We start from the raw sequence: 16,522 nt of genomic DNA, 5'->3' as shown, positions 1-16,522 counted from the left end.
AATCAATTAAATGACCTATCATTTCTGCTCTATTAATAATGCGAACGTGCAGTAGTTCTGCTCTTGCCGTTTTCAGATCTAATATTTCATCTTTTAGGGTCGCACAGCGATTCCCTCTCACACACTATCAGCGTTGAATCAACACGGTCAGCTCTCTAGATGGAGCCGATAGTGAGACGGTTTCTGCGAGTGCCTTCCGTAAGCCTTTAGAGATCCTCTGGGTCTGAGCGGGAACCCAGTGCTCTGCTGTGGGAACTGATATGAGCCTGATGTATCGGAACACGGAGCAGTCTCTGTAGACCCAACATGGATGAGAAACTACCTTCACTGGGATCCCTCTGAACTAGGAGAACCCTGTTTCTCTCTCTTTCCTTCGTCTCTCCCTCCATACCCCGCTCCCTGTCGACGAGGCAGCACTAGTCATCAGTGTGAGAACGGTTGCATCATAGCTCTCGTGGTTTCTTAGCCCCCTGGCCCCTGTGTTTCTCGGTCAATCTGTGGGAACCCTGATTTTTGGACGGTAGCCTCTGTTCCCACCACCAGTCTAGTTAGAAAATAGACTTCTGGTCGTGTACCAGGCATCCAAACCAAGCCGGTCCAAGCCCGCTCCTTCTCACGGGTTTGAGGGGGGAGAGGTCAGCGGCTGCAGAAGAGGCCCTAATGGGTTTCGTATGCAGGTACCGCAGAAGCGACACGGGATACTGTGTTCATGAGAAATGAGAGGGTTTAGCAATCCTGTGCTCTTTCCAAAACACTCCCTCACTCTGTTCTCCCTCTCCTTTATTCTCCTCCTGCTTCTCTTCCTCTCTCTGTCTCTCATTTGAATGTATAAATAGGGCTTTAACCTTTCTCATCTTTCTGATGAATCTAAGATAAAGTCGTGTGAGGGACAAGGCTTGGTCCTGTTACAAAAGAAAATCAAAAGACATTGCTGTTCATTAGAACACATGATTGACTTGCCAACGTATTCCTCAATGATTCTCATTGTCTTATATTTGTATTGCCTGTGTATAATCATGACATTATCATGCCTACAGTTCTCCTTTTTATTTTATCCACTTAAAAAGCTATTTCACAAGTCGTATTATAAACCAATTAATCACGCCTTTTGACTAAAATTGCATCCAGACAAGCAGCTTTCTCCAGGCAAACATTTCCCCTCTTTCCTGGAGAGTTACAATTTTCGGAAGAAGAACGACATAAGAGGGGGGAGATGAAAAGAGGCAGCTCGGCTCACGTACGTCCATGACAAAGACGGAGCCAGATGAGCGCTCCTCTGCTCCCCACATGTGGACTAGAGAGTCGGCTCTCACAGAGTGTGCGAAGACAGCTGTAAAATTCCCCTGAGCCTGGCCTAATTGAAAGCTTATCATCTTCTCTTTGTGCTTCCTGAGCGGCCAGATATCAGCGGGGAGAGACTCGGAGAGCAACTCTGTGATGAGACCTGGAGGAAATAGTGGGGAATGTTTTAACACGGTGCAGATCTGTCATACGCTCGCGCTGTGAAGTAGAGCTCAGTAATGTCTGTGCGGAGCCTGGTGTGAGATCTGTCAGCAGGGGATTGTGTGTGCGGGGATATGCTTTGAGTGTGCAGAGTTAATTGAATACAGTGTGTATCAAGGCTGTGTGTGTGCGTCCTGAGGCTTTGTTGTTCTGCCAACACTGCCCCCATGGAAGGCAGGCCTGACGCAGACAAAATAAAAGCCACACAGAAGGAAAGAAAGGAGGAAAGAAAAGAGACGAGTAGATACTACAGGAGAGTATAGACAGGGAAAATAAAAGAGTGACTAATTTGAAGTAGAAGAACAAAGCGTTTATAAGTGAAAGCCCTTTCATGGCACATCAACAGGTGGCATTAGTTTAGGAGGGAGGCATTGTGGATGTTGTGTTTCAGGTTAACCACATGAGACATCTGAAATCGGACCACCCCACAAGGTAGCAGCATCTCAAGAGTTTAATCTTGTGGCTCGGCTTCAATAGGGCCAACAGATGCCATCACCGCCGCATCAATGAACCACCAAATAGCTGGTCAAATAGACGGCCGGCATTCCAAACTTCTCCCGTATTGTTTTTAACAAGTGACGACTTGCCGACGCGCACTTACACCGAGGCTGCCAGGGCGGTGTAGGATTCCTGAGCTGCGCCTTATTTACGCTCTCCGTACCACCGTGTTGACAGCCGAGGCGTTTGTAAACCCCAGAGCAGTGTGGGTAATTGCCATCGAGAGTCTTACTAATGGCAGAGAGGAGGATCGTTATTAAAAGGGGTTATTGAGAACGGGCTGCCAATGAACTTCCAGGGTTATGAGATGGAGCTAATGGCATGCATGGCATTTACTGTGGCTAAAAAAGAAGGAATAGTTGGACCACAATGTGCTGGCATAGATTTTGCTCTCATGAATCTTTTGTTCTGCTCTTTTGTCAGCTGGTGTGATGGTGTGATGGCGTCTGGGTTTCTCCAGGTGAATTATACCCTTTGCCTTTATGTTTCCACTCTCAATACCTCCCCCTGTTAAACCATAAAAGACCACAAATCCAGACTTTTTCGCATTGAGTTTCAAAATGAGAGTTTTGTTATTGTAAGAAATCTTTTTTTTATTATAGTAAAGCGAATAATGTTGAAGAATGTGGCCATAAATACTGAACTGAAATCTAATGTGGGTGTGATTTTCTCAAGGATGCAGACCTGACCTTTTTGAAGAAAAATTTACGTGTTGTCGTCACTCTCTCCTGGAGTTCATTTTGACTTACTAGTTCTACTATTTTAAAGACATTTGTATTAAATACAGCTGTAAAGACGAAAGTGAGACATGTGTTTTTTAATTAAAATGATTCAAAACGACATTATCCGCAAACTTTACAAGCACTCAATATGTAGGCATCAACAACATCATTACATACACGGATGAGATTCTTAAATTAACATATCAGTTTCAGATGTACATGCTTGAGCATCAGGAGAAATGAAAGGAGCAAAGATGATGGTATATGAAAAGGGGCATCTTTATAAAAAAGATGAACAAAACAGAAAAAGTTACATTGTGCTCTTTAATCTAATATACAATAAAATACACATCACTTGTACAATTTGGCTTCCTAGTTTTGCATAAAGAATGCTATTAAAAGTCATCCTGACGTTATTACAGGCAGTTGTGAAGATCTTTGGTTTTCTTGAAGGAACCACATGGATATAAGTACACATGTGGTTTCTCTAGCTGCATGATTTTTGCCCATAATAAAGTAGGTCCTCTACCGTAAAAAGGCTTCAGAGGAGGGAGCAGGGATACACGCTTTCCCTCCTGATCAGAGGGAGATAGGAATGACACATTGTTACTGATTGTCTTCATGTGAGATCTACAAAACACTTTGCACATTTGTTTTACCTGAGCTGCAAGTGCACGCTTTTATGGGTCATTCAAAAATGATATCTAACTTTTGTAGGAACTACATATATTCCATACTTCAGATGTATTCTCTCTTGTGAATGAGTCTTCTAGTAGATATGAGATGTATGATATCTGCCTTTTGTGCAGGCATATACATGATTGGTACAGCATGAGCTGCTGCTGATCAGTCAATTAGACCAAACATGTCTAAATCGGGACCAGGCTTCAAAGCCTTCACTGATTATACAGAACAAAGGGACCTGGAACAACAAGGGGGTTTTCCTTTGCATAACTGCCTTTGGTGTTGGTAAGAAGATACCGCTGTGCCCCCTCCTCCTCTTTCTATCCCTTCATCCTCACACTCTTCCTAACCAGGGATGGAGGGATCACATGTGTACCTGCAGGCGAAAGGCCCTCAGGACGGGGGGAATGTGCACACACACCTGTGGTGCAGGAATGTGTGTGTGTGAATGTGTCTAATCATGACATCATTAGTTACTTGGCGATGGGTTTCTTACAAAAGGACACATAAGTGTGTTCAGCAAATACACGTGACGGAATATTTCAATATTTACTTTGGCATAGTTTCAGATATTTGTAAATACATAACCAAAAAAGAAAAACAAACATAGTGCAAAAAATGAAGCAAATGGCTTATTTAGCGCAGAAAGGCAAATTGGAAATTGTCTAAAGGATAAGGGCTCGATACACCTTCTCACTAACAGAATCTGTTGGGCGTGGTTCATAAGGAATAAAAGTTTTTTAGTGCATCAAAGCTACATTGGAAAACAAAATAATTACATTAAATGTTTAGTTTTTTTCATAATTTAGTAGCAATATATTACACAAATTCCAAATGTATACTTAACAACAAAATAAGGCATATATACTGTATATATATAAAAAGGAAACTAGTGAGAAATGCTTAAGGATGTTGGGTATACGTGCACATTTCCTCACAATTTGGCTCAAATAAATATCAAAAGTAAACCGTGTCATCCAGTTAAAAAAATACCAGACCAAGACTTATTTTTCAGAAAAGAGCTTGGATAGAAATGTAAGAAACAGAGTTGACACAGCAGGACTTACATATTCCTGCAGAAAAAGAAACAAATGAACCCCCCTCTGCATAAGTCTTTTACATTCCTCCAAATATCAGCCATTGTCCTGTTGAAACTCGATACACTGGTGACGCGGCAGAGGAGAATGTATCATTAAACATGTGACGGATAAAATGCTTTACTCTGAAAGATGCAGCGATTGTGTTGAAAGGTCAACTGCACACTGTAGCACCAAAGGCTAATGTGTCCATTCGGATAATAAATTAGGCAATAAGGTACTGCATAAGTACTGTGAGCACATAGCCCTGGATGAAACTGAACAAGTTTTCACAACTGACGTAATATTCAACTTTTACACAAATGTAAAGCTTTAAAAGGCTGTTTGCTACAGCAGTGCAGCGGTGCCTTGGAAGGATGTCAGTCACTCAGTCCAGTCCGACTGTTGCTGTGGTTTTTCACTTCATCAGCTGTACTGATGGATCATGCCTCCATCGTCTTCTGTTCTTTCATCAGTACCTGTTTACATCGGACAAAGGACGCTGAAACGTTTCATTGCTATGGCTTTTCTGGTTCTGCCTTCATGTCTATTTACAGTTTCAGCTGAACATCTTCCTCACTTCTATGGCTTTGATAGTCCTTTTTAAGAGTACATGTTTCAGCACAGTGCAGGAGTTTACTCAGAAATGTACAAAATACATGGATGTCTTGACAGAGTTGCTAAAAACTGTTTTTAAAGCTATTGCCGGAGAAATAAAAGAAAAACATGCAGCATTTCTCTCTTTTTTTTTTGCTTTTTTTGTTGCTTTCAGTGTTTTTTTGTTCATTATCCTCTTTACTTTTCCGCCCTCACTGCACCCCTCTGATTGTCTAGCCGTCTGTCAGTCAGTAAGGCCTCCAGACGGACTCGTCCAAGCGGCCCGAGGCGCTCATGGTGGTGGGGGAGTTGCTGTGGCTGCCGTCGGCCTCCACGCCCTCGCTCTGGTTGTTCAGGCCCTGGTTCATCAGGCTGTTGGTCCCTCCCGTGGCCCCGGAGCAGGACAGCAGGCGGGTGGGGGAGCGCTCGCCCCCGGTGTTGCCCGGCGCCACCATGGAGAACTGGTAGGATCCGGAGCCTGCGCCGTAATACAGGTAGGAGTTGGACTGGAAGTTCTGGCTCTGGTTGTTTGAGTAAGGCGGCGGCAGATAGGTGTGGTATCTAGAAGAGGCCGACATGCTGAGGCCGCTGATGCCGGAGCTGGAGGTGTTGGAGGAGTAGGGGAAGGCCCCGGGGTAGTGCATCCGGGGGTCTGAGAAGCGAGGGTCAGTCAGTGGCGACAGTGACGGGAAGCTGTTCCTCTGGTTGAAGATGTCAGTACTACCTGTAGGCATAAACAAAAACAAAATGTTGGAAAGAGTCGACAAGCATTCAGCATTTTTTATTTTCTAAAAAGAACACTGATCTCTGGTACAGCAAATCTCTCCAAACCCCCAATTCTGATTTCCTCCGATATGTCTGTCCATGGAAATGTTTGCTCAAAGTAATGAACTGAGACATTTCTTTGCTTAATAACAGTCATCAAGCACTGACAGCACATCATCCCACAGCCCAGTGCACAAGACTGAAGTTATGAAAAGGCCCCCTCGCCTCAGCCCTCCTACCACCCCTTCCAAAGGAGAGCAAAGCACATTATTCTGTCTTTCTCGGAGCAATGAAAAGAGGCATTGTCAGTGCTGAGGGGTGCTTTGTATAAACACCGACTGCTTGTTGCACTGTTGTGCAACTCATAAATCATTGTTAGACGCAGACAGTCACAATCAGAGACAGACAGGGAGATGCAGAGGGGAAAAGGAAAGGAAAGAAGGAAGGAAGAGAAAAAAGAAAACGGGTGTTTCTATGTGAATATCCTCTAAGCTAATGTGTATCACAGTCCAGGACCTGTCAGAGTTAACTGCTAAGTGTAATCTCACAGGTAGCAGAGCCCTGTGAACCCAGCTGTAAGGACTTCAATTTCACTGCACACTTTATAATTTACTCAGCTGACTAAAGGGGAAAAATAAATATTGCTCGAGGGTTTGACTTGGCAGTTTGCTTCTCTGAGATTTGGGGCTGCTACTGTCACCAACTTAACTCCTTAACTCAAACACCATATTGCCCTACTTACTAACTGAGGAGTATTATTGGCTGATCTTACAGCCTCAGTTTCAGATATGAACCCATTCACAGTTCCTGCAGTCATGTAGGACTTTGGAACACCGCCTGCTGCAACCTACTGTAGTATGTGTTTTTGTTACTCTTATGCAGGGACAATTATTGTTTCATATTTCTGCTGTATTATGTTCGTTAGAAGATATTTGATCAGTTGTACGTAACATTAAGAAAACATCTTTGATTGTCACTTCTTCTACTGAGGTAGTTTTTCAATGCAAAGCAACTGTCACTGTGACACACAAGCATCACAACCGTTTTATGTGCTCAAACAATGCACATCATACAAATCAACACTGCATTAGAATGATCTCTGAGGTGTGAAATGTTAAGTCTTGCCTGACGAGTTAGACATGTCAGTCGTTGTACTCCAGCAGATACTTTGCAAGATAGGTCATGTGGCAAACAGCCAGGCCCAAATACGGCAAACGCCCTTAACATGGTTACAGAGACAAAATGATGAGGCCGAGTTGCTCATACCTGTCAACATACACACTCTCCTTTCACATCTGCTGCCTGTAACCACACTCACACACACCTCCGTCCATGGTTATCTGTTTGTCCGCATATGGCTTTCATGGGTCCAAAGTGCCCACATGACTGCAAGTGTAAAATGTGGATTTGGATGGCAGAGAAAAGAGAGCTTGTATTTGTGAAATAGCAAGCACTTGCACGCCATTGCCCTTAGGGGGGGAGAATGCCAAACTTGCGTGCCATAGTCTCATTTAAATGTCTTTTCCCTATGTCTGGAGTACTGGGTCCATTTTCAGCTGCAAAAAAAAAATCTGTTCCTTTGCAATTTCCATGGCCCCTGCTTTACTCTGTCTTTTTTTTTTTTTCAACAACACACTTCTGCAGTTGAATTTCCTCCTCTTTTTGGGATGAGGGAGTTTGGTGGTGGTATGGGGGGTGTTTCTTTTTCCAGAGTCTACCAGGCACCGGAGTCGGGCTCCATATCGGATTTCACGCGAGGAAAATCTGAGACTTCAGCTGCTGTTGATTCGGGTGAAGTGCAGTCGGCCCACCAATTCCTACTGGACTCCCAAACGCCTTTGCTCTCTCTCACTTTCTCTCCCTCTCTGTCTCTCTGTCCCTTCATCTCCCTCTGTCTGTGCTAAATGTAGGCTTCAGGGGGAAGCCGGGGAGGGGATGTGTGGCGCGGGGACTTGATGGCTCTGGCTACTGCAGCCCATATGATCTCCATTTAATTGGAGTCGGTGGAAACGTGTTGGCTAAACTGCGGTGGGGATCGACTCCTGTGTTCTGTCAGGAGAAACTGGACTGGACACTTATCACAACACCTTAATGGGCTTGTGCAGTATCAAGCGCTCGGCCCTGAGCCAGCAGGAGCCTGCTCCCACATTTCAAGCCTCTACAGTACAGGAGCTCCCTCTGGAGGAGAGGGCTGAACAAACTGCTTTGTAATCGAGAGCTATGTCTTCTTTTCCTCACTCTTAACCATGTTGCATACCTTACTGCATCGGCATCCCCACCCTCCCCCACCCAGTGTAAGTACAGGCTATGCCGTCGTGGCTGTGGTAACGGTGGTGTATCTTTGGCAGAGAGGGTCTTCCTAACTGAGCCTGCTAGTAGCTGCCTGTAACCTTTGCGGCCCACCACACATGATCTCCATTAGGCTCATCTGAAACGTGTTGACTAAATTGCAGGGACAGGAGAGGGTATGGACCCCAGAGGGCGAGCTGGCACAGTCTGCTGTCTGTGATGTTCGCAGTCGAGCAAGCGGGTAGCCGGGAATCAGGGCTTTTATAGAGAACATAGTGTTCCAGCGCTCTCTTTCCTTCTCTAGCTCTCAAGCATAGCGCCACACACTTTTAATCCTGTAACACCAAGGGTGGAGTCCTCCTCCTTTCTGCTCAGCTCAAGAAGTCCACTAGTCCACAGTCAAGCGTGTAACCAACATACGACCGGAGGTTTGCATCATTTGCATATGGGAGAAACTGATTTTGTTTGTTAACATAAGGGCACGTTTAAGGCGGACATGTCTGTCTGTGTAATTGCGCGCAGAGTTGTGTGTGTGTGTGTGTGTGCATGTCCGCATGTGGTGAGCTTGGCGATAGGAAGATGCAAATACAGGCGCTCACCTGTGAAATGTTTACTCAGGCTTGATGCAAACTGTGACGGCCAGTCCAGTGCCCAGGGAATGGTGTCTCAGGCAAATAAGGGGATGGGGGAGAGAGAGAGAGAGAGAGAGAGAGAGAGAGAGAAGAGAGAGAGAGAGAGAGAGAGAGAGAGAGAGAGAGAGAGAGAGGAGAGAGATGAGAGAGAGAGTCCGCTCTCTATCTCTCTAGGAATCTCTCTTCGCTCTCTCTCTCCTCTCTCTCCTCTCCCTCTCTTCTCTCGAGGGAGTCAGCCACACACACCGAGCTGCGGAGTCAGATTGTTTCCCTCATATGATCCCGAAAGAAACACTGCCCTGCAGCTCCTTTGAGGGGCTTTGATTTATTGACTGGCTCGGGTGGTTTGAACAGTGGATGGCGTTCGAAGGATAGGCAATCATTGTTGCTAACAGGGTGATGATGACAGGGCAACACTTCTGGTGTGCTGCTCAGGTCAAATAATAGGAGAGCCAAATGAACACAAATGATCTCCAGGTGTTTTTATAAGCACCAAGGCTTTGAGGCCGGTGCATCATGTTGAATGCAAATGATAATCACCTCTGTAGTGTGGCACCATGGTCAACAGCCCAAAAGCCTCATCCATGTTCGGCACTTTATCATGTGAGCACAGAGGATTTTGCATGTTGCTAACTTGCAATACAAGCGAGGGTGAAGGTAGTTTGTGATTACAGAAAACCTGAGATTTTCATAATGCATCTACAAACATGGCGACATGATTAATACATTTGTTTGTTAAGTAAATCTATTTCTATGGAGATATGATACTTGCTTGTAAAGCCACCAGCGTGATGTGTGATTCGCTGACCCTAGACCATGTCTGCTGTTATTGTATGGATTAAGTATTTGACTACAAGTAGCATCATCATGTTTTTTATGGATTTCCTGGCATCTAAGTTTATGCTTTTACTAATCATGGTTGTCAATGACTTTTCTCACACCACCATGAACGTCTTGCTCTGCAGTGAATCTGTGTCTAGAGAACGCCTCATAAAACCAGTAACACATGTAAATATGTAATTTTGTCTCAGACATTGTCTTTTTTTTCTGCTTAACTGTACAAAAGAGAGCTTATAGAAAGTCCTTTTATTTTCTTATAATAAAAATAAAACAATAAAATAAAGAGGCAGTGGGGGGGAAGGAAGGATAATAAGAAGAATAAATGAGGCAGGGTGGTGGCTCTCTAGGAATGTTCTGGGGTGTAGTAGAGCCCTACAGGCAAAACTAAACGGACTCCAAAATTGTCACAACGAATGGCACACCCTGTGTATGCCAGCCTTTCCAGCTGCTCTTCTTCAGCCCATTCATTTTATTTGAATGGGCTGACGTAATGTGTAATTAAAATAAATGAGTTTGGAAGTCTTCAGTTTGTTCTGAGATGTACCATTTGAAAGGAGTAAACACTCTTTGGCTTAAATTCTCTTCCCTGTATTTTTAGAGCCCGTTTGCTCCCTCCTGGTAATTAAGGCTGTTGCCTATTAGTGACGTCATCCCCACAAACTGCTTGCTGATTGGGCTGCACATGATGATTTTCTCTTGGCAACTAACACCTTTCAAAACAATTTTGTTATTAACACACACAAAATCACCAAAATGCACACATACACACCTCCCTGAAATTCACACTGAATTTGTGGTCCAACTAAAAAGGCTGAGCTTCATGTGAAGAAAGGAAAGCTTGAAGAAGTAGCCGAAAGCAGAGTTAAACAGACGTCTCTAGTAAAGCATTAGTGTCTCACCTGGCCATGGTCTCAGGTCTTCCTCCACTTTGCATGTCTTCAGAGCGGGGGTGTCCATTTGATCCTGCCACAGGGCTGGTGTAACACACAAAACGAGATTATTAGAATTAAATCAGTCAAGGAATTCTGTTTTAAAATCTTCCTTTTAGTATTTTGTGGAACGCAGAAAAATGTGTCGGTTGTTTATGTGTACAGTGTGAGGAAGTAGCGCCATAGAAATTTAGATCAGCGTCCAAAAAAAACTCTCTATGACAGACTTGTCAAAACTGTCTTGACATCTGGCGGTTTGGAGATGTGTCTTCCTGTCACAGGTTGGCCTCTGCTGACTGAGCAGCGAAGATCGGGTAGAGGAGGGGCTTTTTTTCTCACCAGAGTGAGATCAGGCTTGGAAAAACATGCTTGGTGGGTGCATGGGAGATATTTTTGGGTGTTTCAGACGAGACACTGTACGGGCAGCGGAGACCTGTGAAGTGGCAGGACACTCACTAGCCTGTCCAGCAGAGCTGTCAGGAAGCGAGGGAGGGTCGAAGACCTACTGGCCCAACGCGTGGGACCCTGCTTCACACTCAACGGCCACACCGCAGGAGGGCTGACACAAACGGGGGGCTGTTTGCTCTCGGTCTGAGACGTTGCAGATGTTACATGACAACTAGCACGGAGCCCTGTGCACATCTCAGCACATTGGTTGTGCATCTACCAGTCTCTGAGCTGAGTTACATATTATTAAAAATGTTTTCCTACAATGTACATTAATATTCAAGTATGAAACCTGCATATTATAAAACCACATTTTTCTCATGGAGCTTTGCTTTTAATGGGAGCAGCAGTCGGCCATGTGGTATCACTATGACTCTGCCCTACGCTGTCGAGATACCGCAATATAGTAAACTCCTAACCTCCTGTAGTGGCAATTAGGACGGAGGAGGATGCCAGAAGCAGGGAGGGGGGTGTAGCGCTGCCGCCGGGCTGTTCACCTATAGCCGCACTGGGCTCAGAATGTGTAAGATCTGTGCTTCCCCTGGAGCTCCTCCACTTCCTCTGCAAAGGCCCAAATCAGCACTCAGTCACCGAGAGGTCCCGCACTATACCTCACAATGGCAAATTCTTACACATAAATGGCCTTATTCAGAAAGGCTTGCGAGCAGCTGGTGCGATTCGCTCAAGAAAATAAACATTTCCTTCAAATATTTTGATTGGCCAGCAGACAACGTCAATACCAGAGGCACAGATTACCCCTGTTAATAAGAAGACCAGCCCCCTGGGCGGGGCTGAGTAGTGGGGAGGGCGGGGGCTGGAGTGGGAACAAGCGCCGACTGCGTCACTAATAAGTAGCTTTGGGGTGGTTCCAGTGTAGTTTTGGGGAGGACACAAATAAACACATGCAATGCTTTTGAAGTGCATGTGTAGATGAAAGGCTGAGAAAGATGTTTGAGCCAAAATGGCGTCCGTCCTCGTGACTCCGGATCCAGCAACGCCTCTAAGACATGTAATGCGCCTGCCGTAATGAAGCGTGTCATTGAGACACAGTGAATGCTGGTCCTTGTGCTGGCTTCCTGTTTCGCTTAGGCCTTAGGCGTCGCAACGGGGAGAGAATGTGAGAGAGCAAGCAAGAGAGAAAGAAAGACGCCAGCGAGAGAAGGAGAGAGAAAGAGAGCGTGTTAGAGAGGGGAGGAACACGGCCTTGGCTCAGCTATGTGGGACATTTGATATGTCTTTTGAGCCCTCACTTATAACGTGAGCAAAAACAAACACATGGGCTGAAAAATCCTATGTTCTCTTTGAGAGCTCGTCGTCCTCCCACCCTTCCCCTCTCCCCAGACTCAATAGAGACTGTTCATGGCACACATGTAGTTTCTGTAATTGCTGAAATGTAAAACTCAGCCTGACTCTGATGTGAAATTATAACTTATACAAACAGTTGAGTCTGGTAAAAAACAACTTGCTCTCACTTCTCTTTTTCTTTCTTTTTTTCCACCAAGGAGGTGGCTTCAAAAGATTCTTCTTTTTTTTGTTGAAGAACAAAAACATTTTCAGTTTGAATTATTCATCTCAGGGTCACAAAAAGAGAGTAACCACAAGTGAAGCTTTCAGGCACCATAACAAATAAACTCCGTGGCAGCCATTGACATATTATGTAAATAATGGAGTGCAGAAGTAAAACATAGCATCTAAAGGACTGTTCCAGATTCCTGCTCGTATTGGTTGTATTGGCCTCAGAGGGGCAGCTTCCTGCTTGGGTTTGGCAGAAATGAGCATGAAACCTAACTAGCGTGACGGCAATACTCTAAAGTCCACACCACAGCTACCTGACGGTGCTAATTTCCTGTCTCGCTCTTGCTTCTAATTGGCTGATCATGTCATTCTGGATGTGTGAATTAGTGTGAGCCTCTCAGCCACGGCAGTAGCAGAGTGCCGCCTCGAACCTGGGGGGGCCGGCCAGCTTGTTTATGTGGTGTAAACAGTGTGGTCACTGTGGACGAGGCGGGAGGGGCACAGCTGCATCGGGCTGGTCCTCCATCAAACAGGACTCTCTAGTTAAGTCCAGTCCAGAGGCCGCAGCCTGAAAATACTGGACTAGAGGGCCAAAGCACAGCTGCAGCAGATGTGTGCCAGTGGTGCAGGAGGAAGTCAGAGGTGCCAACATGTGTGAAAGTGTCATTAATAAAAAATGAATTTTTTGAATGAAATGAACTCCCAGGATAAACGCTGAGTACTTTTCCAAAATGAAATGTGAAATATATTATTTCTGCACATTTTTAATAATATCGCCACTTGGGTCACACGTTCAGACAGACAGGCGCACACACACTTTTGGGCCCTCATCAAAGCATCGAGCACTCAACTCGATGGCGGAACGTTATGCTAGTGTCTGATATTCATCTGCAGAGGGGAACACACAGGTGTTGGACTGAATAACACGGTAAATGATACAGCCTCAAAAGTGCCAGGACTTTTTTTTTTTTTCATGATTATATTGTATTTCTTTTTTTTGTCTTCCCTCGTGCTGTTAAAACACATTTAAGTTTAAAGAGCCGCTTTCGTCTCGGCTGTCTGTTAGAGGCTGTGCCAGGGGCTTGTTGAGTTTTGTCTGCCGTTAAAATGGAACAAGGTAAAACTGGAATCTGTTTTCCACTTTGAGGAAAATCTAATTTTCTATCATCCGTTTGCTTCTCTTAGAATAGAAAGATCTGCGTGTATATTAAAAAATGCAATGTCACAGTTAGATGTCAAGGGATGAACTCAATTCTGTATCTGAGGAAGAAAGAAATTGCCACCCACCGATACGTACAGTATACACATGTCGGCTGCCTCTCGAGGTTTTGAAAACCAGAATAACAATTTAGTACTTGATTGCCTGAGTGTCAGATTTGCTTGACTGCACTAGTTGAACCACGCATTTAATAAACACACACACGCACACATGCACACACACAGACACATACACACACACACGCACACACATACACATTCCCTCCACCCTTGCTGAGAATCATTCCACATGTCTAGCAGGCTTACCTGTGGCCACAGAAGAACAAAAACAAGCAGTGAATGCAGCGTCTGCCAGCGTGCAGGAATCCTGTCACTGCATGCACTGTAATGAGCTCTTAATCACCCTGTCTGTCTGGGGCACTAGCGGAGAACTTGCAACACTAGCACACAACTCTGTGTGTGTGTGTGTGTTCATGTTTTGTATTTTCAATGTGCTTATGGTGCAATCGTCTGTGTGTGTGTGTGTGTGTGTGTGTGTGTGTGTGTGTGTGTGTGTGTGTGTGTGTGTTTTAAGAATCCAGGGTAGCATTGAGCAGATGTCTGGAGACACGTCTTGTTGACAAGAAAACTGAGACAGTATTTCATTGCTCAGACAACAATATGAAGCAAGGAGGCTTTAGGAGGAGATGACACTGTATTTTCTTATTTAGCTGTCTTCAAGGGGGGAGAAGCGCAAGGCTCCAGCCCCGGATAATGGAAAACATCTTTTGTAACGGCAAGGCGGGAATCCATTTAATTATAACGTGTTGATGGACGATCTATCACCCGGCAGTTCTCAAACAAACAGGCCCCGGGATTTAAAGTATCTGCAAAATACAACAGTGTCTGGCAGGTCTGCCAAGAGCAGAGCCGTGTGTGCTGTTGATATGTAAACACATCCCTGTGTCTCTAAATGGGATTTATTACAACAAGTCTATTTTCGTTTGAGCTTTCCTTGTAGTACTGCCGTGTTGTTGTCTGCTGCATGATTCCTACACATACGGGAGCGCTGCGTGTGAAGTGTGCCGCCGCATATACGTTTCCAGTGAGCTGCTCAGACACTCCAACAGATAGACGTGGTGGGAGGGAGAAAGCCCTCTGTTCTGTTATTTAATTATTTTACCACTCTTGCCCTGCGGTATGCCGTCATGATGGTAATACCACAGATTAAGGTGTGCGGTTTTAACAGCCCTTCCCCTCGTCTGTCTCACTCACACACTTCTTATAGACGGCCTCCAGTTGTTGGCAGCTGTAACGCGAAGCTCCAAGGCCTTCACCGTCTCTGACAGCCCCGGCTGATGTTAATGTGTTGTGTCTGCTCACCGTGTATGTACTGTACATGTGTGTGTCGCAACATTGCAGCCCTTTGAAGCCTGGCAAGCCTATGACGCTCTAAATCCCGCCCTAATCCCGTGCGAGGCACAGCAAAGAGCTCCTCTTCGTCTGCTGTCTGGACCAAGTCTGTACACCTCCCCCCCCCCTCTGTATTCAAGTCAGAAACTTAAAGCGCCCAGTATAAGCTTAGCTGCAGGGGGCTTTTTATTGGCAGATATCCTACAGCGCTCACGCCAAACTCTAACCCATCTGAAAACTATCATCACAGTGGCTGTATTGTGTTGAAGATCCGCACTGTTTATTTTCGGCGTAAGGGTATTTTTTAATTGGCTGACATTTTCTCTCGTTCGAGGGCTCAACATCCATATCAACAGTTGATAAGGACATGGGGTAGCAGGGCAAACAGATCCTATGTTCTCCGCAGTCAGCTGTTAGATAGGCCCGCACTAGTGAGTCAGCGCTGGCTAAGCGAAGCACAAGGCCAAACACTAGTGATACACAGCGATAGAGTTCCACCCACACACGGCCCACAAGCTCTCCTGTACACAGCAACATGCTGATACAAAGGTAATGAGATTCATTAGCTGGCATGAGAACTCAAGAGTGGGTGGAAGAGGTGTGTGTGTGTGTGTGTGTGTGTGTGTGTGTGTGTGTGTGTGTGTGTGTGTGTGTGTGTGTGTGTGTGTGTGTGTGTGTGTGTGTGTGTGTGTGTGTGTGTGTGTGTGTGTGTGTGTGTGTGTGTGTGTGTGTGTGTAGACATGGTATCCTGTTAAAGAGGCTCTGACATATTACGGAGACCAAACACTCATCCTCACTCCAACCATCACCCACGCAGCTGTCCACACACACATATGCATGAAACAACGCCCTCCCCTCCATCGCACCACCTCAGTCTAGGTCTCAATCCCCCCTCCCTCTCTGCCCCCGCACATTTGACCAGTCTGGGAGTGACGTGATTGCCAAGGTAGTGAGCGGCTGCTACATTCCTGAGGCTGTAGTGTGTGGCGTGCGGAGGCCGGCTTCAGCCCCTATGCCAGGCTGGGTTGGCAGCACCCGCCATGCCACCTGACCACTTACTCAACCCTGCACACTCTGGGCCCCCGGACCCTCCAACGCAGGGCATCCGGGGACAGAACTGACATGAGCTTCCCCTCGGCTGGCCAGATAATATGGGAAATAACTCGAAAGGCCCAAAGAAGAAAAATGTACTTGATGGGCTCTTGTTTAAGTTTCATACTTGTTGAGCTGATTGTACTGTGTTGTGTTACAGATTTGTGTTGCAGATTACTTACCCTCTGGGCCAAATCAAAAGGAATATGTTTGTTTCATTGGAGGAGTTATTTACTTCTAAGTCATGGCGGTATGCAATGTAAGCTGACTTTACAGTACCATTGGCTTATGGGGATGTGGGGTGGTTGCGGTTGTATGTTATC

The 16,522-nt window shown here is 45.5% G+C and overlaps 1 protein-coding gene across 3 annotated transcripts in view; it reads right to left on the bottom strand.

The window, feature by feature from the left end:
* Positions 1-2,802: 2,802 nt before the first annotated feature.
* Positions 2,803-16,522, bottom strand: part of runx3 (RUNX family transcription factor 3) — a 47,633-nt gene continuing 33,913 nt past the window's right edge. For 2 of the 3 annotated variants that reach the window (XM_034222141.1, XM_034222139.1), the window contains 2 exons: positions 10,506-10,580; positions 2,803-5,804 (listed from right to left, as the gene is read on the bottom strand). In XM_034222141.1, the coding sequence (XP_034078032.1) occupies positions 5,329-5,804; positions 10,506-10,580 (551 nt within the window). In that variant the 3' untranslated portion in view covers positions 2,803-5,328. The remainder of the gene's footprint in view (positions 5,805-10,505; positions 10,581-16,522) is intronic. The other variant, XM_034222140.1, reaches the window with a different exon arrangement.

Source organism: Gymnodraco acuticeps, unplaced genomic scaffold (genome assembly GCF_902827175.1).
Source record: "Gymnodraco acuticeps unplaced genomic scaffold, fGymAcu1.1, whole genome shotgun sequence".
NCBI classification, from domain to species: domain Eukaryota; kingdom Metazoa; phylum Chordata; class Actinopteri; order Perciformes; family Bathydraconidae; genus Gymnodraco; species Gymnodraco acuticeps.
This window is presented reverse-complemented; position numbering and strand designations above follow the sequence as displayed.